The sequence below is a fragment of the Rhinatrema bivittatum genome, chromosome 2 (genome assembly GCF_901001135.1).
Source record: "Rhinatrema bivittatum chromosome 2, aRhiBiv1.1, whole genome shotgun sequence".
Lineage (NCBI taxonomy): Eukaryota > Metazoa > Chordata > Amphibia > Gymnophiona > Rhinatrematidae > Rhinatrema > Rhinatrema bivittatum.
Genome location: NC_042616.1, coordinates 455129859 through 455156664, shown reverse-complemented (window position 1 = coordinate 455156664; position 26806 = coordinate 455129859). Strand labels below are relative to the sequence as shown.

The following is a 26806-nucleotide window of genomic DNA, read 5'->3' as shown; positions in this document are numbered from 1 at the left end:
TCCAGAGTTCTGAAACAAATGAAAAATGAAATTGCAGATCTGTTACTGTAATTTGAAACTTATCGTTGGGATTGTCCATTGTACCTGAAGATTGGAGGGTGGCAAATATAACTCCGATCTTTAAAAAGGACTCCAGGTTGATCTGAGAAACTATAGACTGATGAGTCTAACTTCTGTGCTGGGAAAAACTGTGGAAACTATTCTAAAGAACAAAATCACAAAACATATAGAAAGATATGGTTAATGGAACATTGCCAGCAGGATTCACACAAGGGAAATCTTGTTTCATCTGCTACATTTTTTTTTTAGAAGGGGTTAATGAACGTGGATAGTGGTGAGCCAGTGGATGTAGCATATTTTGATTTTTAGAAGATGTTTAATAAAGTGCTCCATGAGAGACTCCTGAGAAAATGAAAAAGTCATGGGATAGGAGGTAATGTCCTATTATGGATTGCAAACTGGTTAAAAGATAGGAAACAGATTAGGACTATATGGTCAGTTTTTCTCAATGGAAAAAGGTAAACAATGGAATATCTCTGGGATCTGCACTGGAACCAGTACTTTTTAATATATTTATCAATGATCAGGAAAGGAGGACGATGAGCGAGGTGATCAAATTGCAGATGACACAATTATTCCAATTTAAATCACAAGCAGATGGTGGAAAATTGCAGGAGGACTTTGCAAAGCTGGAAGACTGGGCATTGAAATGGCAGATGAAATTTTATGTGGAGAGAAGTGAAAAGTGTTGCACATGGGAAAAAGTAATCCATACTGTGGTTACACAATATTAGTTTCCATATTAGGAGTTACCACCAAGGAAAACTATCTGGGCATCATAGTGAACAATACTTGGAAATTCTTGATTCAGTGTGTGGCGACAATAAAAAAAAAAAAAAAGCAATGAAAGGAATTAGGAAAGAAATAGAGAATAAAACAGAGAATTTCATAATGTCTCTGTATCGCTCCATGGTATGGCTGCACCTTGAGTACTGTTGGGCAGATTTTCAAAGGCTACGCACGTAACATGAGGAAATCTGCCCCTGCGCGCGCCAAGCCTATTTTGCAAAGGCTCAGCGACGCGCGCAAGCCTCGGGATGCGCGTATGTCCTGGGGCTTGCAAAAACGGGCGGTTTGTGGGCGTGGCCAGGGGGCGAGGTGTCGGCTCGGGGCGTGTTCGGGGGCATGGCGGTGGTCCGGGGGCGTGGCTGAGTGCCCAGACACAGCGGCCTGTGTCAGGGCCTGCCGCACCAGCAGACATTCGGCGCGCGCAAGTTACGACTGCCTGGAGGCAGGCGTAACTTCTTGGATAAAGGTTAGGAGGGGGATTTACGTTAGGAGGGGGATTTACGTAGGGCTGGGGGAGAGGGTTAGATAGGGGAAGGTGGGGGGAGGCGGAAGGAAAGTTCCCTCCGAGAGAACGGGCAGCGCGCGCAGGGCTCAGTGTGCACAAATGTGCACCCCCTTGCGCGCGCTGACCCCGGATTTTAATCCGGCGTACTTTTGTTTGAGCCTGGTGCATGAACAAAAGTACGCGCTCGCTGGGAAACCTCTCCTTGAGAGGTAGGCAGAGAAGGGCAGGCTACAAGCTCCGTTTTTTCATCTTCTGAGCTGTTCCACCGTGCCGCCCGTAGCCACGCCCCCTAAGTGACGTCATCGGGAGGGGCCGGAATCGCTGAGATAAATCCAGGGAAGCAGCAGCGACTTTTGGAGGACTTCCAACTGGGAAACCTCTCCTTGAGAGGTAGGCAGAGAAGGGCAGGCTACAAGCTCCGTTTTTTTCATCTTCTGAGCTGTTCCACCGTGCCGCCCGTAGCCACGCCCCCTAAGTGACGTCATCGGGAGGGGCCGGAATCGCTGAGATAAATCCAGGGAAGCAGCAGCGACTTTTGGAGGACTTCCAGCTGGGAAACCTCTCCTTGAGAGGTAGGCAGAGAAGGGCAGGCTACAAGCTCCGTTTTTTTCATCTTCTGAGCTGTTCCACCGTGCCGCCCGTAGCCACGCCCCCTAAGTGACGTCATCGGGAGGGGCCGGAATCGCTGAGATAAATCCAGGGAAGCAGCAGCGACTTTTGGAGGACTTCCAGCTGGGAAACCTCTCCTCGAGAGGTAGGCAGAGAAGGGCAGGCTACAAGCTCCGTTTTTTCATCTTCTGAGCTGTTCCACCGTGCCGCCCGTAGCCACGCTCCCTAAGTGACGTCATCGGGAGGGGCCGGAATCGCTGAGATAAATCCAGGGAAGCAGCAGCGACTTTTGGAGGACTTCCAGCTGGGAAACCTCTCCTTGAGAGGTAGGCAGAGAAGGGCAGGTTACAAGCTCCGTTTTTTCATCTTCTGAGCTGTTCCACCGTGCCGCCCGTAGCCACGCCCCCTAAGTGACGTCATCGGGAGGGGCCGGAATCGCTGAGATAAATACAGGGAAGCTGCGGCGCCCAGCCAAAGCCGCGCGCCAAAGGGGCGCGCCCCTGGGCGAAAAAAGAAAAAATTTATTTTCTACTTTTCCTAACTATATGGGCAGGAAAAGGAAATAAAAAGTTTGGACTTCATCTCCAGCGACAACGGAGGCTAGAGGGCCGATGGACCAACATGTTGTAAGGCGGGTAAGTCAATCAGCCCGCAATACAATTCCTGAAATATCTTTTTCCTCAGGAGCGTCAGACAGCCCGAGCCAGCAGTTACTAACTCAACCTCACCTGGACTCAATCGTACTTCCACAATCAGGCGTAAGAATGGAAGAAAGTATTATGGACAATGATATACCTCTTCCCACAGTAATGGGGGAGGGGGTGGAATCGGGATCTAATGAGGGACCTGGACTACAAATATTAAGTCCAGTAACCATAGATCCCCAGAATATAACCCTGGTGGATGTATGGAGAGCAATTAACGATCTGCAAAAGGTAATGACAGGATTTATGGCCCAGACTAATAAAGGAAATCTAGAGTTAAAAACTAATATAGAATTACATGATAATCGTTTAAAACAAGTAGAGGAGGCAAGTAGGGGGGCTACAGTGCAGATAGCAGCCCTGCAGACTGCAAATCATTCCTTTATTAAGGATTCTTTGGCAGCCCAGCGGCAAATTGAGAGACTGGAAAATGAGAATAGGGTTAGAAACTTGAGGTTTTTAAATTTTCCAATGACCAGACTCCTTTCAGCCACTGAGTTGCTAAAGAAATACTTAAAAGAAAATTTGTTTATATTAAATATAGATGATCAATCTATTTCAAAAATATATTATGCTTTGAATTCTAGAATAAAGAGACAGGAAGGAGAGGAAGGTATGGACAGTATTCAACAAAAGTCCCCTAATTTAACCTCCTTCCTGGAGTCGTCTGTGGATGACATACCACAAAGAGCCACACTTCTTGTGACCTTTTGCAGAGAGAAGGATAAGGTTCATATTCTTGAAAAATATTTTAGGAATAGAGTCTTTGTTTTGTGGTTATAAAGTCCAGGTATTTCCTGACGTATCACGTATTACCCAGTACAGGAGGAAGCAATTTCTTATGTTGAAATCCAGAGTATTGTCCATAGGGGCAACATATTTTCTTAAATTCCCCTGTAAATGTGTAATAGTGCATCAGAAGAATAAGTTTATATTTCAGGACCCATCTCATTTAGAAACATTCTTAGTAGACAAAGAAAGAGGATGATTTAGGAAATAACTGCAATAAATAAAGTAATCCAGCTATATGTAATTTGATAGAAATACATTTTCTTTTGTGTTTTGCTTGATTAAGATGGTTCCTCCCATGTAGTGGACTATAAGATTGAGGTATAGAAAGATTTACTTGAATTTATAGTGGGTTAAGATTGTTATACCAAAAATTTTGTTCCTTGTTTTTTGCAATTTGTATAATTTGTAAAAACTCAATAAATTATAAATTATACAAAAAAAAAAATAAAAAAATGTACCCCTGTGTGCATTTCTGGTCATCGCATCTCAAGATATATTTGCATTGGTAAAGGTACAGAGAAGGGCGACCAAAATGATAAAAGGAATGGAACAGCTCTCCTATAAGAAAAGGCTAAAGAGCTTAGGGCTGTTAAACTTGGAGAAGAAACAGCTGGGGGGGGGGGGGGGATATGACAGACTATAAAGTCATGCATGGAATAGAACGAGTAAATGTAAATCAGATATTTACTCTTTCAAAACATGCAAAGACTCTAGAGGACACACTATGAAGCTAGTAAGTAGCACATTCAAATCAAATCACACAACTAGCGACGTATAAAAAGTTGATCAACAAATCCAAACGGGATTATTACAGTAAAAAAATACAAAATGCACCTAACAACTCAAAATCACTCTTCAACATAGTTAACAACCTAATATCAGACAACAACAAGCCAACTCCCCAAACCAAAAATTTAGTCCAAGAACTCGCTCTGTTTTTCAAAAACAAAATCAGCAAAATAACAGGCAACATCAACAATCCAACTAACCTAAATAAGCAACTAACCATCAAAAATATAACACCCTGGTCCACCTTTGACCCCATATCAATCACCGAAACAGAAAAGCTGTTAAGAAAAGTAAACCCAGCCCGTCATAAGCTCGACACAATCCCAATTCATGCACTAAAGGATATAGCCCAAACCATTGCCCCAACCATCACGGCAATCATAAATAAATCTCTCGAAGAAGGCGAACTTCCTGCCAAATTAAAAATCGCAACAATTAAACCCATAATTAAAAAAAAGAACCTCAACCCAGAGGATCTGAACAGCTACCGCCTAATCTCAAACTTACCCCTCCTCGCCAAACTGATAGAGAAAGCTGCACTTAAGCAACTCAACGAGCATCTCGAAGTAAATAACATCTTAACCCTAACCAACATGGTTTCAGAAAAAACCATAGCACAGAAACCCTACTACTCAACCTATCAAACACAATAATAAGAGGCTTTGACACTGGGCTAAGATACATCCTCATCCTACGCGACCTCTCCGCAGCATTCAACATAGTCGAACATAGAAGCCTAATCTCCAGATTAGCTGATATTGGTCTATCCGGCAAAACCCTTGATTGGTTTACATCTTTCCTAAAAAAAACAGATTCTTCAAAGTAACCATCAACAACCACTCATCAGATGCCATACCTCTCGAAACAGGAGTGCCCCAGGGATCCGCACTCTCAGCCACACTGTTTAACATATACCTCCTGCCTCTTTGCCAGCTCCTTACAAGCCTCGGTGTCACATACTACATGTACGCCAATGATATACAACTAATCATTCCCATAACAGACACCCTTGAAAAAGCATTGAAACTCGCAGCCACCCTCCTTGACACCATAAGAAACATGCTAAACCACATGAAACTTTGTCTTAACATGGACAAAACAGAGTGCATTCTACTGGAAAGACAAAAACGCTGGAATCAACATGAACCACACCATACAAATCGACAACACAAACATCAAATTAAGACAACGTGAAAGATTTAGGAATATGGTTAGATCCTGAGCTTAACTACAAAAAACACATCTCAATGAAACTCAAAGAAGGCTTCCACAAACTAATAATCCTCAAACACCTAAAACCACTACTCTATCTCCCCGAATTCAGAACCATCCTACAATCTCTTATTTTCACTAGCTTCGACTACTGTAACTCACTCTTGATAGGCCTACCCAAAACCACCTTATGGCCTCTCCAATTACTACAGAACGCAGCAGCCAGAATTCTCACCGTTCACAAAAGAACTGACCACATCACTGCAGTGCTAAAAAGTCTACACCGGTTACCTGTAGAAAAGAGAATTGAATATAAAACTCTATCCATTATACTTAGTATATTACACAACAGTGAAAGTTCAAGCCTAAACAACATTATCCAGAAACACATCCCTCAACGCAACACGAGAGCATCAAACAAATCACAACTAAACATACCATCAGTCTCAACCGCCAAACTTACCACTGTAAGAAACCGAGCCTTTTCTATAGCAGGGCCCCTCCTCCGGAACTCACTACCTGAACACCTAAAACTACAAAATAACACTAAAATATTTTTAAAAGATCTCAAGACCTGGCTCTTCAGACAAGCCTTCAAAGACTGGATTGGCTAACCGCCCACTCCACAAAGGACACCGCATTCTATCACTGATACTTAAACGCTACTACGTGGAGTTAATCTCTTTACAACTGACATCGCTCCACAACCAACAGTAATCCCTATCCGTTGCTACATAAGCCCTTAACTTAACCATTCTGTATTCATTGAGATAACCTCCCCACTTATGCTATTAAACCAGTAATGTTGTTATACCATTTCTGATAGAATATTTTATGATACCATACCAGTTACTATACATTATATTTTGTTTATTTTACCATATAATGCCAAATCTGTTATTATACCAGCCTTGTTATTAGACCAGTTCTGTTGTTATACCAGTTGTTTGCGCAATTGTAATTCGTTGTTTCACCTGTAAACCGGAGTGAAGGCCTCTAGCTAAAACTTCGGTATATAAAAGCGTATAAAATAAATAAAAAAGAAAAGTCAGAGTAAATTCTTTTTTACTCCGCACAAATAAGCTCCTTGATTTAATTGCAGGAGGATGTGAATAAGGGAGTTAGTGTAGCTGGGTTTGGAAAAGTTCCTGGAGGAGAAGTTCATAAACTGTTAACCAAATAGACTTAGGGAATAGCCACTACTTAACACTGTATGATAGCAGCATGGAATCTGTTAACTCCTTGGGATCTTGCCAGGTACTTGTAACTTGGATGGACCACTGTTGGAAACAAGATACTGGGCTTGATGGAGTCTTGGTCTGACCCATCTGCCAGTTCTTATATTCTTATATGAATGCCATTGTGTTGTATCTGATCATTAAATAATCTTGATAAATTTATTTGTTCAACCATATTGAATGCATATGTGGGAAAGTTGCATTGGTTTAGTATTGCTTATTTGAGTGTGAGTATTCTCTGTGGTAAGCAGGACTAGATCAGCTAAACAAGTGGATGACATGATATGATGGCATCGATAAGGAAAGCATACTCTGTGAGCCCAAGAAGATCGATCTAGGCATGTCTAGGTGCTCCCATGCAGTTGACTCTACACGAATCTCTTTGGTCATTTGTCTTCCACCAAAGCATGTGTAACGGCTCTCTAATTGCTTGCCAATTTTTTCAGGATGTGATATCTTCCTCTTTTCTCTTCATAAGCTCTATTTCTTCTTTTCTTGCCTTTTTGTTCTGAGAGTCTCCTAAAAAAAAATAGACCTTCAAGTTCTTTCAATTTTTAAAATCTAGAGTTTGATTTACTTTCCTTACTATTCTTTGTCTTTTAAAAAAAAAAAAAAAACCTGGTCTTCAAAAGATGCCCAAACTGTAATTCTAAAATGTCTATACTTGATCTTCACGAGATTTGTCTCTGTTGCCTTGGGCCATCGCATGTTGTCGCAGATTGTTCAACATGTGGGTATAAATCACCAAGAGCATTAAAATATAAAGAATTTAAATTCAGGAGTTTATAAAGCAAGAAAAAAAAAAAGGAGCACTTCCACAAAGGAACCAATGCCTAAAGCTCATAGGCTGGAATCCTCTCGTGCTCAACGCTGTACATGCTGGTACTGACTCAAAGAAGACCTAAACTGAGACTTTGAGCAGACCAAAAGAATGATTCAGCACCAAAAACGTTTTTAGCATTGAAAACTGAAAAAACTTCTTTGGTACAGATCGTTACAGCATCTCTACTTCTCAGCACCAGAACATCTCCTGTACACTCAACTAGCATGACAGCTGAGGAATCATCAGCACAAACTTCTCAGCACTGGATAATTCCTCGAGGCAGATCAACTGCCTTTCTCAGTGTAGCCAATGCCTTGGCAATTAGACATTAACAAGTCGATACAGTAACGTTGAGTTAAAGATTCCCCGTCTGTAACGTGCTGGGAGCGCACAATACAGACGAGTAAGGCCATCCAGCGATACAGTCAACAGTTTCACGCGTCCTTAGCGCTTCCTAAACCCTTTCCTAAACCCTTTCCGCACCCAGCATGTAAATGAACGAAAAAGCTGTATAATGAAGGAATTAGCTATTCCCCTGCGATACTGTAACAGGCGCTGATATTATCTCATCCGTAACCCGCTGTTCTGCCGCGGCCTTAACCTGCTAGTTTACCGCCTCCCCCTAGTAGGAGTTAGTGTAGTGTAGTGTAAAAACATTGCTTACCCGCCCTGGTCCCGTCCGGTCTCCTGCAGCCCCGTCCGGTCCCCTCCTCCCGAAGCAAAAAAAAAACAAATGAAAAAGTAGCAAGGCTCGGGCCTGCTACGGTAAGTGTAAAAAGTGTAAAAAACAAAAAACCTGTGTGTTATATAAAAAAATAAAACAATTTTAAATACCTGTCGGAGGGCCGGGGGTCCAGGTGGCCGGTGGGCGGCGGGCAGCCATCAGCGGCATCCGGTAGTCCCTTCTCTCTTCCTCCCGATTTCGCACGGGCATTCATCCAGGCAGAGGGAGCCGACGGCGCACGACCTCCGGCTCCCCCTGCCTGGATGAGTGCCAAAATCGCACGGGCGGGTCGGCAGCGGGGGGGCGGCAACAGGATCCGGGAGCGGCGGGTAGGCAGCAGCGGGGTCTGGGGGGCGGCGGCAGTGGCAGCGAGATCCGGGGGGCGAGTAGCGGCAGCGTGTTCGATGGGGCAGGTAGGTGGGAAAAAAAGATGGCCGCCTGCACGGGAGAAAGCTGCAATTGGCCGCTGAAGACGTGACGTCACACCCCGTGACGCCAAACGTCGTGACGTCACGTCTTCAGCGGCCAATTGCAGCTTTCCCCCGTGCAGGCGGCCAAATGTCATTTGAAATGACAGGTACCAGCGCACCCAGGTTACTGTATAGGCGCTGTTACAGCGCCTATACAGTAAAATGGGTTGCGCGGGCATAACCCTTCCCTAACGCTTCACAGCCGCGGCATGCATTTGCATGCGATTAGAAGAGAGAATCAGGCGTTAGGTCAGGAGAACTGTGCGTGCGGGGAGGAAGGGTGCGCCTGACACTGCCGCACTGTTTTTACCGCGGCCTTACTGTATCGAGCCGTAAGTTAGCTAACTTAACTATGACTACCCAGAGTTAGATGGTTCATTCTTGGATGTTCTTCTGCCTTCTGAGTGGTGGAGAGAATGGAAGGTTCATGACAAAGTGAACCCAGGGTCAGGTGTACCATGACACAAATATGTAGGGAACCATAGATTTAGAAAACTGGTTGATATCCAACAATTGCCTCCAAAATGCCATTGCATCCACTCAGGTCACAATACAAACACTCTAAGCTTTGGGATTTGTCATCAACTTCCACAATTCCAATCTACACATTGCCGAGACTTCATAGATACAACCGTCAACATTGTGCAAGGAAAAGCATTCTTCCCCCCTTGGAGAATGCACAGTCTCTTCAGCATAATACTCCATATTTCCAAGCAGTTGATAATGGCACATCTTTTTGTGAAAGTTATGGGCTATATGGCAGCAATTGTTCATGTAGCACCCTTTGTTTGCTTGCATATGAGACCAGTGCAGTGACATTAAATATCCCAGTGGAATCTGTTTCTCAAGCCACTGGCTCCACAAAATGATTTTCTGAATCTCTCATTCATGCTCTAACATTGTGGACCATTGTGTGAAATCTTCTCTGAGGTCAAGCCTTTCAGTGTCTGAATTTTCAGGTAATGATGATTACAGATGCTGCTAATCGAAGTTGGGGTGCTCATGTAGACACTTTGTGCTTGCAAGGAACTTGAAGCCCTCAAGATTTATTTATTTATTTATTAGCTTTTATATATCGACATTCGTGGGTACATCATGCCAGTTTACAATATAACTTAAGGAGGAAATTACAAAAAACCAGGGTGGGGGGAGAGGGAGCAGATAGTAAGAGAGAAGGGGCGAGAGAAGAGAGGGAAAAACAGGAAGAGGAGAAAAGGAACAGTACCTGATGGAAAACTGAAGAACATAATAAGTAGCATTGCAAATTATACAGATAATAAGATAAAGACTACACACAAGCATTCTTGAATTCAGAGCAGTCTTCAAGGCTCTGAAAGTTTTCAGACCTTGGTTAAGAACATAAGAAAATGCCATACTGGGTCAGACCAAGGGTCCATCAAGCCCAGCATCCTGTTTCCAACAGTGGCCAATCCAGGCCATAAGAACCTGGCAAGTACCCAAAAACTAAGTCTATTCCATGTTACCATTGCTAATGGCAGTGGCTATTCTCTAAGTGAACTTAATAGCAGGTAATGGACTTCTCCTCCAAGAACTTATCCAGTCCTTTTTTAAACACAGCTATACTAACTGCACTAACCACATCCTCTGGCAACAAATTCCAGAGTTTAATTGTGCGTTGAGTAAAAAAAACTTTCTCCGATTAGTTTTAAATGTGCCCCATGCTAACTTCATGGAGTGCCCCCTAGTCTTTTTACTATCCGAAAGAGTAAATAATCAATTCACATCTACCCGTTCTAGACCTCTCATAATTTTAAACATCTGTATCATATCCCCCCTCAGCCGTCTCTTCTCCAAGCTGAAAAGTCCTAACCTCTTTAGTCTTTTCTCATAGGGGAGTTGTTCCATTCCCTTTATCATTTTGGTAGCCCTTCTCTGTAATTTCTCCACTGCAATTATTTCTTTTTTGAGATGCGGCGATCAGAATTGTACACAGTATTCAAGGTGTGGTCTCACCATGGAGCGATACAGAGGCATTATGACATTTTCCGTTTTATTCACCATTCCCTTTCTAATAATTCCCAACATTCTGTTTGCTTTTTTGACTGCCGCAGCACACTGAACAGACGATTTCAATGTGTTATCCACTATGACGCCTAGATCTCTTTCTTGGGTTGTAGCACCTAATATGGAACCCAACATTGTGTAATTATACCATGGGTTATTTTTCCCTATAGGCATCACCTTTCACTTATCCACATTAAATTTCATCTGCCATTTGGATGCCCAATTTTCCAGTCTCACAAGGTCTTCCTGCAATTTATCACAATCTGCTTGTGATTTAATTACTCTGAACAATTTTGTGTCATCTGTAAATCTGATTATCTCACTCGTCGTATTTCTTTCCAGATCATTTATAAATATTTTGAAAAGTAAGGGTCCCAATACAGATCCCTGAGGCACCACTGTCCACTCCCTTCCACTGAGAAAATTGTCCATTTAATCCTACTCTGTTTCCTGTTTTTTAGCCAGTTTGCAATCCACGAAAGGACATCGCCACCTATCCCATGACTTTTTACTTTTCCTAGAAGCCTCTCATGAGGAACTTTGTTAAACGCCTTCTGAAAATCCAAGTATACTACATCTACCGGTTCACCTTTATCCACATGTTTATTAACTCCTTCAAAAAAGTGAAATAGATTTGTGAGGCAAGACTTGCCCTGGGTAAAGCCATGCTGACTTTGTTCCATTAAACCATGTCTTTCTATATGTTCTGTGATTTTGATGTTTAGAACACTTTCCACTATTTTTCCTGGCACTGAAGTCAGGCTAACCGGTCTGTAGTTCGCCGGATCGCCCCTGGAGCCCTTTTTAAATATTGGGGTTACATTTTCTATCCTCCAGTCTTCAGGTTCAATGGATGATTTTAATGATAGGTTACAAATTTTTACTAATAGGTCTGAAATTTCATTTCTTAGTTCCTTCAGAACTCTGGGGTGTATACCATCCGGTCCAGGTGATTTACTACTCTTCAGTTTGTCAATCAGGCCTACCACATCTTCTAGGTTCACCGTGATTTGATTCAGTCCATCTGAATCATTACCCATGAAAACCTCTCCATTAAGGGTACCTCCCCAACATCCTCTTCAGTAAACACCGAAGCAAAGAAATCATTTAATCTTTCCGCGATGGCCTTATCTTCTCTAAGTGCCCCTTTAACACCTCGATCATCTAACGGTCCAACTGACTCCCTCACAGGCTTTCTGCTTCGGATATATTTTTTAAAGTTTTTACTGTGAATTTTTGCCTCTACAGCCAACTTCTTTTCAAATTCTCTCTTAGCCTGTCTTATCAATGTCTTATATTTAACTTGCCAACATTTATGCTTTATCTTATTTTCTTCTGTTGGATCCTTCTTCCAATTTTTGAATGAAGATCTTTTGGCTAAAATAGCTTCTTTCACCTCCCCTTTTAACCATGCTGATAATCGTTTTGCCTTCTTTCCACCTTCCTTAATGTGTGGAATACATCTAGACTGTGCTTCTAGAATGGTATTTTTTAACAATGACCACGCCTCTTGGACATTTTTTACTTTTGTAGCTGCTCCTTTCAGTTTTTTTCTAACAATTTTTCTCATTTTATCAAAGTTTCCCTTTTGAAAGTTTAGCACAAGAGCCTTGGATTTGCACACTGTTCCTCTTCCAGTCATTAAATCAAATTTGATCATATTATGATCACTATTGCCAAGCGGCCCCACCACCGTTACCTCTCTCACCAAGTCCTGTGCTCCTCTGAGAATTAGATCTAAAATTGCACCCTCTCTCGTCTGTTCCGGAACCAATTGCTCCATAATGCTATCATTTATTCCATCCAGGAACGTTATCTCTCTAGCGTGTCCCGATGATACATTTACCCAGTCAATATTGGGGTAATTGAAGTCTAACACAACTTAATCAGAAAAGAGACAGTGGTAAACCACACAAAATATAATCATCAAAAAATTAGTGGAAACCAAAATTATTTTTTAGTATAGCCTAAAAGGTGTCAGCAAGCCTGACTTTGTGACACTTAGAAAGTGACCAACCGGTCTACACATCATCCACCTTTAAAAATTATTTTTAATGAAAATATATTTTTGTTGTTTTTGATTATTTATAAATAATTTATAAATAATCAAAAACAACAAATTTGTTTGATGTGTAGACCTGTTGGTCACTTTCTAAGTGTCACAACGTCAGGCTTGCTGACACCTTTTAGGCTATACTAAAAAATAATTTTGGTTTCCACTAATTTTTTGATGGTAATTGAAGTCTCCCATTATTACTGCACTAACAATTTGGTTAGCTTCCCTAATTTCTCTTAGCATTTCACTGTCCGTCTCACCATCTTGACCAGGTGGACGGTAGTGTACCCCTATCACTATAGTCTTCCCCAACACACAAGGGATTTCTACCCATAAAGATTCAATTTTGTATTTAGTCTCATGCAGGATGTTTATCCTGTTGGACTCTATGCCATCTCGGACATAAAGCACCACACCTCCTCCCGGGTGCTCCTCTCTGTCTTTGCGATATAATTTGTACCCCGGTACAGCACTGTCCCATTGGTTATCCTCTTTCCACCATGTCTCTGAGATGCCAATTAAGTCTGTCATCATTCACTGCTATACATTCTAATTCTTCCATCTTACTTCTTAGATTTCTGGCATTAGCATACAAACATTTCAAAGTTTGTTTTTTGTTTGTATTTTCATTCTGCTTTTTAATTGATAGGGATAAGTTAGAATTTTTTAGCTCAGGTGAGTTTTTAGTTACAGGCACTTGGACTATTTTTCTAATTATTGGAACCTCACTGTCGGGATGCCCTAATTCTAATGCATCATTAGTATCCTTTGAAGATTCCTCTCTCTGAACCATGCGCTGCTGAGCCACTGTCTGCTTTCCCCTTTGTTCTAGTTTAAAAGCTGCTCTATCTCCTTTTGAAAGGAAAGATCATACTAATACAAATACAAATGGACAACAAAGTGGCCATGTTTTATATCAACAAACAAGGCAGTAGAGGATCTTCAACGTTTTGCACAGAAACCTACAAAATTTGGAATTGGGCAATCTCACAACACATGTTCTTCAGCAGTACACTTTCCAGGGAAGCAGAATTAAATAGCAGATGCTTGAAACTATTGTCTTCAAAGACATGAATAATTGCTAGACATCAAGGTAGCACAGAAACTTTTTCTCCTGTGGGAAACTGTTCACATAGACTTGTTTGCAGCTCCTTTCAACCACAGCCTGCCTCTCTATTGTTCCAAGCGGCTTTCAAATGACATGCATTTTTAATACCATGGAATCGAGATCTTCTGTATGCATTTCCCCCCAATCCCACTAATAATCAAAAGCTGCTGAGAAAGGACAAAGATTCAATGATTATGATAGTATCTTTTTGGCCTTGTCAGACTGGTTTTCATGGCTTCAACATGAAGCCATGATTTAAATGAAGTTTCATTTAAATCAGTTAAGCTATTAATATTCCCAACACTGCTTATACAATACAAGGAAATGCTTCTCCATCCTAGTGTTAGGTCACTGGCTCTCTCAGTTTAGATGTTGACAGCCAGTTAGTAGACATGAATCTTTTTTTGCATTATCTAAGATAGTTCTTGCATCAAGAAAACCTTCAACCAGAAAATCATACAACTTGTAAGTGGAAGAAATTTTCTGTTTGGTATAGGGAAAACAGAATCCCTTTACTTGTCATGCTTCAGTTTTACTGCAATATCTCTTACATCTGTCACATTCTGGTTTGAACATTAATTCAGTCAAGAGTACACTTGAGTGCAATAATAGCATTATATCAAAACCTGGAAAGACTTCCTGTATCTCATTATTCTATGGTTGCTGATTCATGAAAGTTCTAAATCATCTACATCCTCCACTAAGAGAATGTCCTAATCATTGGTATCTGAATATCATACTTGCACAACTCGTGAAGCCACCATTAAAACTTTTAGCATTGACCAATCTAAAATTTCTCACCTAGTAAGGCTTTCTAATAGCAGTAACCTCTGCACAAAGAGTGAGTGAGTGAGCCTCAGTTTCCTATTCTCCTTATTTTCAAATATACAAAAACAGTACGGTTTTAAGGACTCACCCAAAGTCGTTGTCTAAGGTAATTTCTCAGTTTCATTTAAATCAGTTCATTGTTCTTCTAATCTGTTATTACCAGACACCTTCCGTACTGTACTTCAAGCTCTTCTTTTGCCGTCTATTGATTACTATAAATCTTTCTATGCCGGCCTTCCGCAAACTTCTCTCTATGCACTTCAGATAGTTCAGAACTCTGCCTCTCACTTTCTCATCCGCACTCAGATCTGAAATAGTCACACCTGTTTTAAAGCTATTTCATTGTTTACCCATTTCTGCCCGTATTAAATACGGAGTTATCTCTATACACAACTTGCTTTACAATATCAACTCCACCTGCAACCATATCCACCAGCTCGTCAGCGCAGGCGCCTTCCTCGGCAACCTCGCCCACTTGAGGACACCAACCCCAAAGCCTCCACAGGGTTTTTAAGGGATGTGAGACCATCTGTACCACTACCAGTGGGCAGGCTTTCCCACTTTTCTTCCAGCGTGGGAGGCAATCACCTCCAACCATTGGGTCCTAAGGATAATCAAGGATGGCTATTCCCTCAATTTTGCATCCATTTTGTCTATTCCACATGTAGTGCACCAAAGTCAGTTTGATGCACAGCATAGACCCTTACAGGAATTAATCACCAAATTCTCCGCCAGAGCTGTATTCACGAGCTTTCCCCTACTCGGCTCCTAATACTTCCTCATCCCCAAGAAGTCAGGAGGCTTACAACCCATCCTGGATTTGCGTTCTCTCAACAAATACCTAACCAGGGAGAAGTTCAAGATGACGTCACTCAAGTCCATCCTGCCCTTCCTTCGTCCCAACGACTGGATGTGTTCGCTCTACCTCGAGACTACCTATTCGCATATCCCGATGCAACCTGCGTCCTGGCAGTACTTGTGCTTCACAGCCAATGGCTGCCACTTCCAATACAAGGTGCTCCCCTTTGGCCTTTCCTCAGCCCCTAGAGTATTCACAAAATGCCTAGCGGTAGAGGACAGACTGAGCAGGATCTTCCACCCCTACGAATGGGAGCTTCATCAGGACGTGGTAGAAAGACTCTTTCAAACCTGGGGTCTTCCTTGCGTCGATCTTTTTGCTATAGAGCAAAATCAGAAGCTTCAGACCTTCTGCTCGGTGTACCCCAGTACCCAGCCCCTAGCTCAGGATGCATTCCTCATCAAATGGATGGGGGGTCTTCTCTACGCTTTCCCTCCCATGCCTCTCATATCTTGCACAGTCCAGAAGTGTATCGAGGACAACTCAGATCTAATACTCATTGTTCCAGCGTGGCCCAGACAACCATGGTATGCCCATCTAGTTCGGCTATCTGTAAACACCATGATTCCCCTAGGCAACAGTTCGAACCTACTCACCCAGGAAGGGGGCTCCCTGCTTCACCCCCTTCACTCATTTCTGCATCTCACCGCATGGAGATTGAAAGGGTGGTGTTCCACCATCTGAACCTCTCCCCGGAGCTTCAAGATATCCTAGTTTCCTCCAGGAAACCCTCCACCAGACAGAATTATCAAAGGAAGTGGGTACAGTACTCTACCTGGTGCTCAGAAAACAGAATGGACCCCTTCACCTGCTCTCCCGAGCAACTGCTGGAATACCTCCATCTGCTCTATCGAAAGGTGCTAGCCACAATCGGTCAGAGTCCATCTCAGTGCCATAGCAGCCTACCATTCCCTTCACAACGAGGCTTCAATCTCCTGCCCACCCGCTCATCCCCAAATTTGTTAAGGGTTTTCTACTCTTGAGGCCTCCGATCCAGAAACCTCCAGTTCCATGGGACCTAAAAGTAGTCCTGGAGCAACTAATGCTACCACCCTTCGAGCCTCTGGACAGTTGTCACCTCAGATTCCTCTCCTGGAAGGTGCTATTCCTAGTCACCCTGACCTCAGCGAGACGCATCAGCGAGTTGCAAGCCCTAGTGCACTACTCCCCATACCTAGAATTCTACCATGATACGGTCACATTGCGTCCACACCCAGCATTCCTTCTCAAGGTGGTTTCAGTCTTCCACCTCAACCAGACCATTGCCCTTCCAACCTTTTATCCAAAGCCGCATAACAACGATGGCGCTCGCTTTCTATATACGTCTGACTCGCTCTACTCACAGAGCCTCCCATATTTTAGTCTCATTCAACCCGAATGCGCCAGGACTTCCAGTTTCCAAGAGAACCCTTTCATCCTGGATCTCAAACTACATACAGTTTTGCTATCAGAAGCGTTCGGATGCCTTAGCCATCTCCCCCTAAGGCTCACCAAGTCCGCGCTATGGCAGCTTCCATCACACACCTTCATAAGGTACCCATTCTGGACATCTGCAGGGCTGCCACCTGGTCTTTGCTACACACGTTCACAGCCCACTACTGCCTGGGCAAGCAGACCGCGTCAGATGTGGACACGGGCAGAACTATCTTCAAATCGGGCACTTCTTGAACACTGAATAGCCAGCAGACAAGAACTGTCCACCTACATTCTCTACTGTCTTGAGTGCCCTTTCTGACTTCACTGTCAGAACATAGTTAGAGACTTTGCACTCAACACATCAGCTGGGACTCCCCAGACAGCATGGCTAATTCATCTTGCTATCTACAGAAAACACCATTTACGGTAAGCAAACTTGCTCTTCCTTAAGCCAGTTTCTTCTCCATTTTTCTCCCTCTAAGGCTGCCCATCTAGGTTCCATTCACAAATGTTAATTTTCTATTTATGGCTATCTATCTCCCAAACTCCCTTCCAGTTCCATTGCAACTAGCATAAGACTCCAAAATATTCAAGATAAGATTTAAAACACATCTTTACTGCGAAGCTTTTCATTAGTAAGGCCTTCCTCCAAGGTTTCATTTCCCTCCAACTCATCAGGATTGAAGTTCCATTTCCTTCCCAGTCTGAATGTCCTATTCTGACCTTCGACATTTGTTCTTTTTTATCTTGTTTGTTTTAATATAGATAACTATAATGTTGTCATCTTTATTTTTATGAATATTTTTGTACCCTACCCCAAACATTGGAGGGGTGGGTAATAAGTGCTTTTAAATAAATAAAATAAATAAACCTTCTTTTTCCAAACTGCATGCCAGTAAAGGTGAGCAACTGCTTCATACATTTTATTGTAGAAAAACTTTATTTTACTTAACATGGGACAGTACTTTACAGAAAGCTTCTTAATTATTCATTTCCTTCAATCCCATTAATCAAGGAGTTTCCCTTACAAACTAAACTTTTTTCATGGATATCTGACTGCATTTCCTACTGTTACCAACAGTTCAATCGACAATTCCAAAATAAAATCAAAACCCACCAAGTCAGGTCTGCAGAAACATTCCCTAGTTCATCTTAGATCAGTTCCAGTTGTTGAAATTTGCAAAGCCACCACATGGTCTTCTATTCTTATATTCACAAAGCATTATTGCCTAGAAAATGCTTCCTAGCAAGATAGTAATTTCGGTCAAACAGTTCTGAAGAGTCTGTTCCTCCAGCTCTCCCTCTAACCACTAAATGAGACAGGTTACATCATTAAAAAAAAAAAAAAAATGTGCATGCAACCCTACACTTTGGAGTCCCCACTAGTGTGCTGATCTAGTTCTGCTTGTCCACAGAGAAAACAAAGTTGTTTACTTATTACAGATGTTCTTCAGAAACAACAGGACAAATCAACCACACAATCCCACTCTCTTCCCCTTAGTTGAAGATAGCTTGTTAGAATGATTGAGGAGGATTGCACGATGGCTACCCAGGAACACCCGCACGTGTCCAAAAAATCATCTTGATCTTTCTGAGCTTTGAGAGAGCATGTTCTCCATGTTAGTGCCATTGGATAACAGCACCCGCTTATGTGGCTGGATTGTTCTGCTGTCTATGGAGAATACCACTTACAGGTAAGCAACCTTGCTTTATATATATAATACAGATCTTTAAATTGCATGTTAAATTAGATCTGTTTACCTCTAAATTTACTTTTATTTATGTGATGAACCTCCTGTACATTTTTATTTCTTATGACATTCTCCAACATTTTAGTCTTATTGTGGAGAACCAAATTTTATTTTATAACTATCACAATAGATATCTGAAAAGTAGAAATTTAGCTCCCTAATGTTTATAGCTTAACATCAGTCTTCTAGCCTCAGATCCTGGTTGCGAACTATAAGCACAATCTCTTCAAGAAAGTGACAAAAACGGGACCATGTATTTAGACACAATAGCTTCTGTACAGGTGACAATTTGCCATACCGACAGAAGAGAAATGTTCCTTAGGATCATGAATATTTTCTTGGGCATCCCCAGCATTAAGCTGGTGGCCGTGACCAGTGTCACTGTACATGTTCAAAGGTACAGTGACCCTATCAAACGTGGATACCTGTAAGGGGGAGGAATATCTGTCCCTCCCCCAGATTTTATGACGTTCTACATCCTTATTTTTTTTGTTATGCCACTCAACCAGCCTGAACATTTTTCTGCATGCGCTCTTGCCACCAAAGCCTCCAGTGGAATCCTTACCACCTTAGGTCCAGCACTCTCTCAGGGCTCTCACCTTGTCTGTATATATCGCCAGGCATCCACAGCTCAACTGTCCTCTCCTCCTCCATGTCCCCATGTCTGACAGCACTAAACCCAAAAAAGATCACAGAAAGAATTGAAGGACCCCCAGAGTACATCAGAGCCTAGGCAGGGATGGAAGGGTCATATCCCCAGAACTCTGTAAGATTTCTGAGCTTGGGAGGTTCAGATATTCCTGTGGATCTCCCAACATTAGTTTCAGATTCCTGCTGCTGCACTAGTGGCTGTACAAAAGCATCCACTGAACTTCTAGCTAGCATCATGGCCTCCATATGGTAGATTCATACACTTCTCTTCCTTTTCACCACATCAAATTAGGAAATCTATGCTTAGAGGAGAAAGAAGAAACGAACAGCAAGAAGCTCAGGAACTCACCGGTGAGCATAGGCAGGGTAGCAGCCATCTTGGACCCCCAAAGGATGCTGTTTTTAATATCAAAATGTTTTCCCTTGTGCAAAACCACATATTTTTCCTGTTCATAATCCTATGTTATAAGGTATGTAAGGGCAGTGTTTTGCTGTAAATGCTACTTTTCAGATGTGTGAAAGAACTGTCAGGTTTAAGTGATGAAATGTGCATTCTAAAATGGTTCAGAATTTAAGTGGTGCTGCTGGTTACTGGAAGATCACAGTGATGATTCTGATGAAATAACCCTCTATACGTTGAGCATTCTAAATAGTAAGAAAAATGTCTGTAAACTAAATAAAATTATAATGTTTTAGTTAATGTGATGGCACATACTCTAGATGTATGTGATCTCACAACTTCTGCAACCCGCTCTTCTCTAATTGCTTAAGCAAATTTAGCTTCATTATAGTTTCATTTAATTTCACATTCTGACTAGAGAATATCCCATAGCAACTCATGAATAATATTGGACTGTAGAACACCCTTCCCCTTCCATTAACACTAAAAGGAGGGCTAGCCAATGCTCCTTCTTCAGTCCTGTAGCCTTGCTTCTATGGTCCTTTCAAATATATGTCACGGAAAAACAATATATAAATGTCAGGGTTGTTGTATGTACAGAACGTGATGAAAACTGTGAATTTCATGGTGGTAATTATTTAAGGTGTTCTGCTACTGTTGATGATGTAACAGTCACATGGTATATAGTGTTGTCTGAACCCCTGAATTGTAATTACCGCCACTTTTCATTTTTCCTCATCATCTGATTCCTTTTGTAATGCTAGGAATGGATTCCATAATACTGAAATAACTGATGGAACTGCAGTTACCTGTAATTAGTGGTGGGTCTGCTGAGGCCCTCCCCTTTCTGCCACCAATTTGAGAACTTGCTCTATTGATGGCTCTTTGAAATCCATGAGAATGACTTATCCCTGTTACTGCTGAATTCTGATTAGACCCTTTTCCCAACTTTTCATCTCATAATGAACTTACGTGAAAGAAACAATGTCAAACTAGTTATTATAACATACCACATGTAAATTCTGGGAGTTGTAATACTATTATAGCGGTTTCCATTATTTGTTGTTTTGGTCTATCTCTTTGAAGCCTCCAGTTCAACTAAAATTAGCTATGATGCCATGAATGTTCATTGACAGCTCTCCAAGGGTACCCTCCAATTTTATTCCTTCACCCTCTTCCCTCTATAACTCAGACATCGGAGCAACAGTCCACAGTAGGGAGCCTTAGATCACACCTTCTTCCAGAATTTAGTATACACACACTCTGAATCCGAGCCATAAGTTTCCATTTTATGTGATAGCTGGAATTCCTCTCTCTAGCAGGGACAGTGAACACTTTCTCTACAGCATACTTTGGGGCCGATGCAATACAGTGCATTCAGCCGAGCGCACTGTATAACCCGCACTCCGTGGGTTAAATAGGCACTAATCCACCCCCTAATGCAATGGGGGATTAGCGCCTATTTAACCCACGTCAGACGCGGAGTGAATGTAATAGCGCTCATCACATGCAAATGCATGTGAATGAGCCTATTATTCATTCACTCCGCATGCAAAAAGATAAATGTGCGCTCAGCTATTAACGCCTGCTCCAGGCGTTAATAGCTGAGCGCAGGCAGGAGCAGGCGTTAATAGCTGAGCGCAGGTAAAAGAAGTACAGAAAAGCAGAAAAAAATGATTTTCTTTACTTCTTTTTTTAAAGTAAAAAAAAAACACAACTCGGCAGACCGCTGAGTTATGAAAACCGACGCATAACCGGCAGCCTCGGCGGGTCGCGAAAGCAACCCTAGTGCCTCCTTCCTAGTGCGACCCCCTAATTTACATATTTTATGGCACCCCCCCTTGTGGGAGCCATGTATGCGTTAAGAAAGCGGACGCTGAAAAGTCAGCGCCCGCTTTCCGCGAAAATTATTGCATCAGCCCCTTTGGCTATCAACTAAATAAGCAGAAGTTGTGTCTGAGAATTGAACTCAGGTATCCTGCAAGGTTGTGCATAACATTACCACTAGGTCTTGATCAACTAAATGTCTTTATTAAGGGATTAGTCTGGTACTCATGGTCCTATAAAAGCTAAATATTTGTTATGTGCTTCCATCCCCATCTGCTACAAATTCTCTCTGCACATTTTTATGGATCCCGGCTTGCAGATTATGATTGGGAACTTGAAAATTTAGGACCTTATAGTGTTATAATGTATCTTTAACAGAGTTATATGGCAAAGCCCATTGAAAGATGACTCCACATGCTGCTAGACTGTCTCAAAAGTTCACCTGCATATATGTTCACATCGCCTTTATAATGACTCCCATTTTTTCACATAATCAAAACTAAAAGGCTTAATATTTTTTGTGCGTACAAATGTAATAAACATTTTGTAACCATATTTCATTTTTTGAGAAGGGTATTGGTTACTTGTAACCAGCCTCATGTCGAAAACAGTTGTATACTGCAGAGAGAGACCCCCTGATTGAAACATTGTCTCTCTCATCAAAATAAAGATTCCAAACAAACTAGAAAGAGGAGCAGCAGTAAAGTTAAAAAGGCAATTTATTTAGGAATGCTATAGTCAGCAGGATTCCCTGGAAGCTCATGTGAAACAAATGTAGGCAATGGTATATTGCTTTGATTGCAGTGTGCCCACAAGTGGGGAAAGAGTACCTTCCTTGTAACTTTACTGGCACCTCTGGTTTATTTGGAATTGTAATGTGACTGAGGTGGTAATTGGTAATCTATAACCCATCTCCCTCTTGTTTTTTTTTTTTACCAAGTTAACCTGAACCTGAACTTTACTACATGGCAGGCGAACTTTTGAACCTTTGTCACGTGGACAGTAAGTGGAGATCACATTCAGCTCCTCACATCCCAGGGGGCTGTGTTCTAAACTTGGCCGCCATCCAGTTGTGCACCTAGTCCATTTCTCCCCCTTCCCCTTGTTTTCTGTGAATGCGCCATGGTCTCTCTTAGTTAATAAGATGCTTTTCACCATGGGGAAGAAAAGGGTCTAAAAGACTTTAGGAATGGTAACCTCCCCAGTGGTTTTTACTGTGATGAAAAGGTTGTTCACCCACCTCCCTCCTCTCCTCTGCCTTCTCTCCCAACTCCACCCCCAGCATGCTGGAAAATGGGATTTTGCCATTATACTGCTCTCACACTCTGTCTCTTGCTCCTGCCTGAAAAGTCTGGGTGTTTTGCAGATTCATACATCACCTGCTTGTGAATTCTCGCATGTGCATGCCACAGTCCTCAATAACCGGAATGTGTTTTTTTTCTGTTTTTTTTTTTTTTTGTTTTTTTTTTTTCTTTGTTTTGTTTGTTTTTTTTTCTTTCCTTGTGTGATTCTGCAGTGTGGTTTATCAGGATGGATTTTATGGCGCTGAGCTGTATGTAAGTACACAAATTGCATTTATCATCCATAACCCTTTTTGAGCAAGCCAGCCTTTTTTTCTTCAGTTTTTAATTATCATTTTCTCTCTTCATTCTTTCCTTGTGGAGTACTGTATGTTTATCAGAAATGTGAGCATGCTTTTCCTTGTCACTATGCTTGCCCTAAGGGGGAATTAGGTGGGAAACCCTTATAAGCCTTTGGTTTCTTGACGTTTCTAGATCTTACTTAGAGGAACATTGTTGAATTCTTAGGCTGTAACTTTCAAACTGACACGTGTGCACAAATGTGCGCATTTATGAATCTTGAGACCAACACTGATATCGATAGGATTTGTCATACTACTTCATTACTTGAGACATATTTTCCTTTCCTAAGATACCACAAAATTGGTTCACTTTAGATCAGACATACAATGTGGATATAAGTGAACGGATACCTTCTGCAAGTAGGCTTCTGCTGATTTTAAAATTGTTCAGTTTTATAGGGGCCTGAGACAGGAAGTAAAGTCCCAGTGACAGTGACATCATCCACTACTTCAAGATAATAAAAATGGCTACTACATTGAATCTCTTTAGGGCAGGTTATGCCAGGGATATACTTAAACTTAAGCCTGTTATGTAGTTTAAAATAAATTTTCTCATACCTTCATAGCACTAATAGTTCAACTCAGTGACACAGTTCTTTAAAACATAGGGGTAAATTTTCAAAGGTACGTGTGGGCGTCTGTGTGTGCGCTACCCGGCGCGCACACATGGATGACAGATTTTATAAAATATGCGCACGTTATAAAATCGGGGGTCAGCACGCACAAGGGAGTGCACACTAGTGCATCTTGCACGCGCCAATACCCGCAACCTTCCCCCGTTCCCTTCCCCCTAATCTATCCTAACCCCCCCCCCCCCCCAATTCCTTTAACTTACCTTCCTCCAACACAGTGGCAAATGGCTGCTGTGCCGGAGGCCTCTGGCCCCACCCCTGTTTCGAAGCCCTGGGACTTAGACGTGTCCCAGGGCTTTACGCGCGGCGCCGGGCCTTTATAAAATAGGCCCAGCATGCATAACGCTTTTAAAATCCGGCCCATAATCTCTCCTTTCCTCTGTTTTCACCTAGAATTTCACCCACACATACCAAGTGAGTGACTATGAATATAATACATATTTTATGCTGAATTTTGCTTTTCTAGACTGTACACTGCAATATGACAAATAAGATAAGCAAAATTCAGTTTCAGTGAGCTTATTGGTACTATAACAAAACTAATGGGATCACATACAGCAGTGCAGTTGCTATTGTTATGCTGTGCATTTGAACACTGTACATATATGCAAATTGTAGTTTTCCTTATAGGTCACCCCTCAAAAATGTGTTTTAAACATACACATCCCACTGCATTTTGCTCCTTGTAGACAGGGAACAGCGGCAATACAAATAGCATGCATTGGTTTGTGTTCATGGATTGAATCATGTTCCTTGTCAAACTGGAACATAGAAGGCTAAAGTTCTTACTTCTGGACAGCAACTCCAGTTGCCCAATAATTAATCTGATCCTAAGAACCAAAGTGGGATTTGTATTTGCCTCTTTGACTTGATTGCATGTGATGAAGATTACCAAGACTATTCAGTATTCTACTGCAGAGAGTGGAGTTTTAGGCTTGTTAGGTTTCATTAATGCATTCTTGGGAACTATGAGGAACCCAAGTTAAGGAGGACACTCCAAAGAGAAATAAACCACATGCATAGACCTAAAAACAGAACACATGATGTACAAAGATAAGCAATCCTGTGTAGAGATATAGCCTATAAACCCCTTATACACACAGGCAGAGAAGTGATACTATACTCATACATTTTTTAAACAACTCTAGAATATATATACAGCAATTCTTGAGTTTAAGATGTTAAATTTCAGACCTGCTTCCCCTTTTTCCAACTTCCTTTGTGTTTCTTTACTTTCATCAATTTTTGCCTGTATTGCTGTCTCACCTCATATAATCACATTTCTATAGGAACGTCTAGAAAGAAAGGTGCCTTGATCATTGTAGAACATCTTCCAAAAGAAAGGAGATGAAAAAGTGTAACATCCATCGATAAAATAAAACAACCTGCTACAGTGGGTCTTAGTTTAAAATAAAGCTACTGAGAAGCTTGCTCGCATAAATGGATTCTTGGGTGGAAAAGGCTGGCTTGTCCCCAATTTTTGTTTGTTTTTTGGGGGTGGCAGTGGATGTTTTGTATAATTTCTTTCCCTCCACAGCTGTTTTTCTTGTTTGAATTGTTCTTCTGTTGTTCTGTTATAGAATAGTCTTACAGGAACCAATCATTAGCGCTAAAATACCTCAGGTAGGAGTGCCCGTGTGACCCGCCATCCAATCAGATTGTGGATTGCTGTGGAAAATTTTATTACTAACCATTCCAGTAGCACATTGGAGATGGGAACAGAAGCCTTTTTTCAAACATGTCTATAAATTATTCAATGACACTTTTTTTTTTTAAGTCAAACTAAAAAAATATTCTTGGGTTCAGTAATAGGTTTAAATGCATCAAAATGAATGAAGCTAGTGGACCTGTAGATATGAAAACAGTCTAAGTTAAAAAGTATTTTCTTTGTGTATACAATAATCCTGATATATATAGGGAAGGAGGAATTAAATAACTAGTTTCTAGTTTACAGAAACAAGATTTCAAAAGCTCTGGTTTACCTCATATGATGTATTTGATTGATATTACCTAAAAACTATTTAAAGTGGATGGTTTTTATGGTATAGATGTCATCTTGCATTGCTTGTGTGAGTTCTGTTGGTTCAGACTATTCAGAATGATGATACTTGTTGCCATACTATAAATCACTTGCTGTGCCCATAAATGTATTAGAGGCTGGCAGTGGATTGAGTGCAGAAATAAAAAACCTGGAAAACCTATGAGACTCAGAGCAAAGACCCTTCTCCATGTACCCAGTTTCTTTGAAAACAGGGACCTTATAACTGTAATAATTTTTCATCATGTTTGTATGCATCCATATAACTTTCTAATTGAATATGAGGCTACTTCATGAGCTGGTAAGGGTTTACATTTTACCCCTGTAAACAGAATAGTAAACAGAAGTCATAAATTATAGAGAATTCCAGGAAACGTACAGATACCCCATAAAACGTCTTAAAACTTTAAAAATTAAATAATCTAGAACTCTCCATCTATAACAATTGAAACAGTATTTGCAGGAGAATCTCCTGTATGTGAGCAGGGTATCAGGTTGCATGATGAATATTGATATCTCAGAGCATTCTCAAATTCAGAGGCTAAAAGTAAGACTGCAGAAAAATAATACATAAATTAATCTAAGAACCCTCATTTACAAAACCATGTATTTCATCCATTTATGTTATTATAATAAACATCCCTCTTTTATATTGTTAGATGATAAACTAAATCTTTACTGTTTAAAGCATGTCTCTCCTGAGAAACGTCCCACCTCTCCAAAGCCTTCAAAAAAAAGGCAGCATAGAACCTAAGAAATGCCTGGAAAGAACATTTCTTCTGATAAAACATCTGTTTGCTTTTATTATTTTTGTAAATTGGCTGGACTTGCCTCAGTCCTACCAGCACTTTTTCATTT

The 26806-nt window shown here is 41.4% G+C and overlaps 1 protein-coding gene across 15 annotated transcripts in view; it reads left to right on the top strand.

Moving 5' to 3' along the window:
* Nucleotides 1-26806, top strand: part of RBFOX2 (RNA binding fox-1 homolog 2) — a 932501-nt gene that overhangs the window by 839752 nt on the left and 65943 nt on the right. For 9 of the 15 annotated variants that reach the window (XM_029590392.1, XM_029590386.1, XM_029590390.1 and 6 more), the window contains one exon: nt 25491-25533. The exons of 1 other annotated variant lie outside the window; for it this stretch is intronic. In XM_029590392.1, coding sequence (XP_029446252.1) covers nt 25491-25533 — 43 coding nt within the window. Of the gene's footprint in view, nt 1-23152; nt 23193-25490; nt 25534-26806 lie in introns of all 15 variants that reach the window. 5 more of the 15 variants (XM_029590393.1, XM_029590387.1, XM_029590391.1 and 2 more) reach the window with 2 other exon arrangements.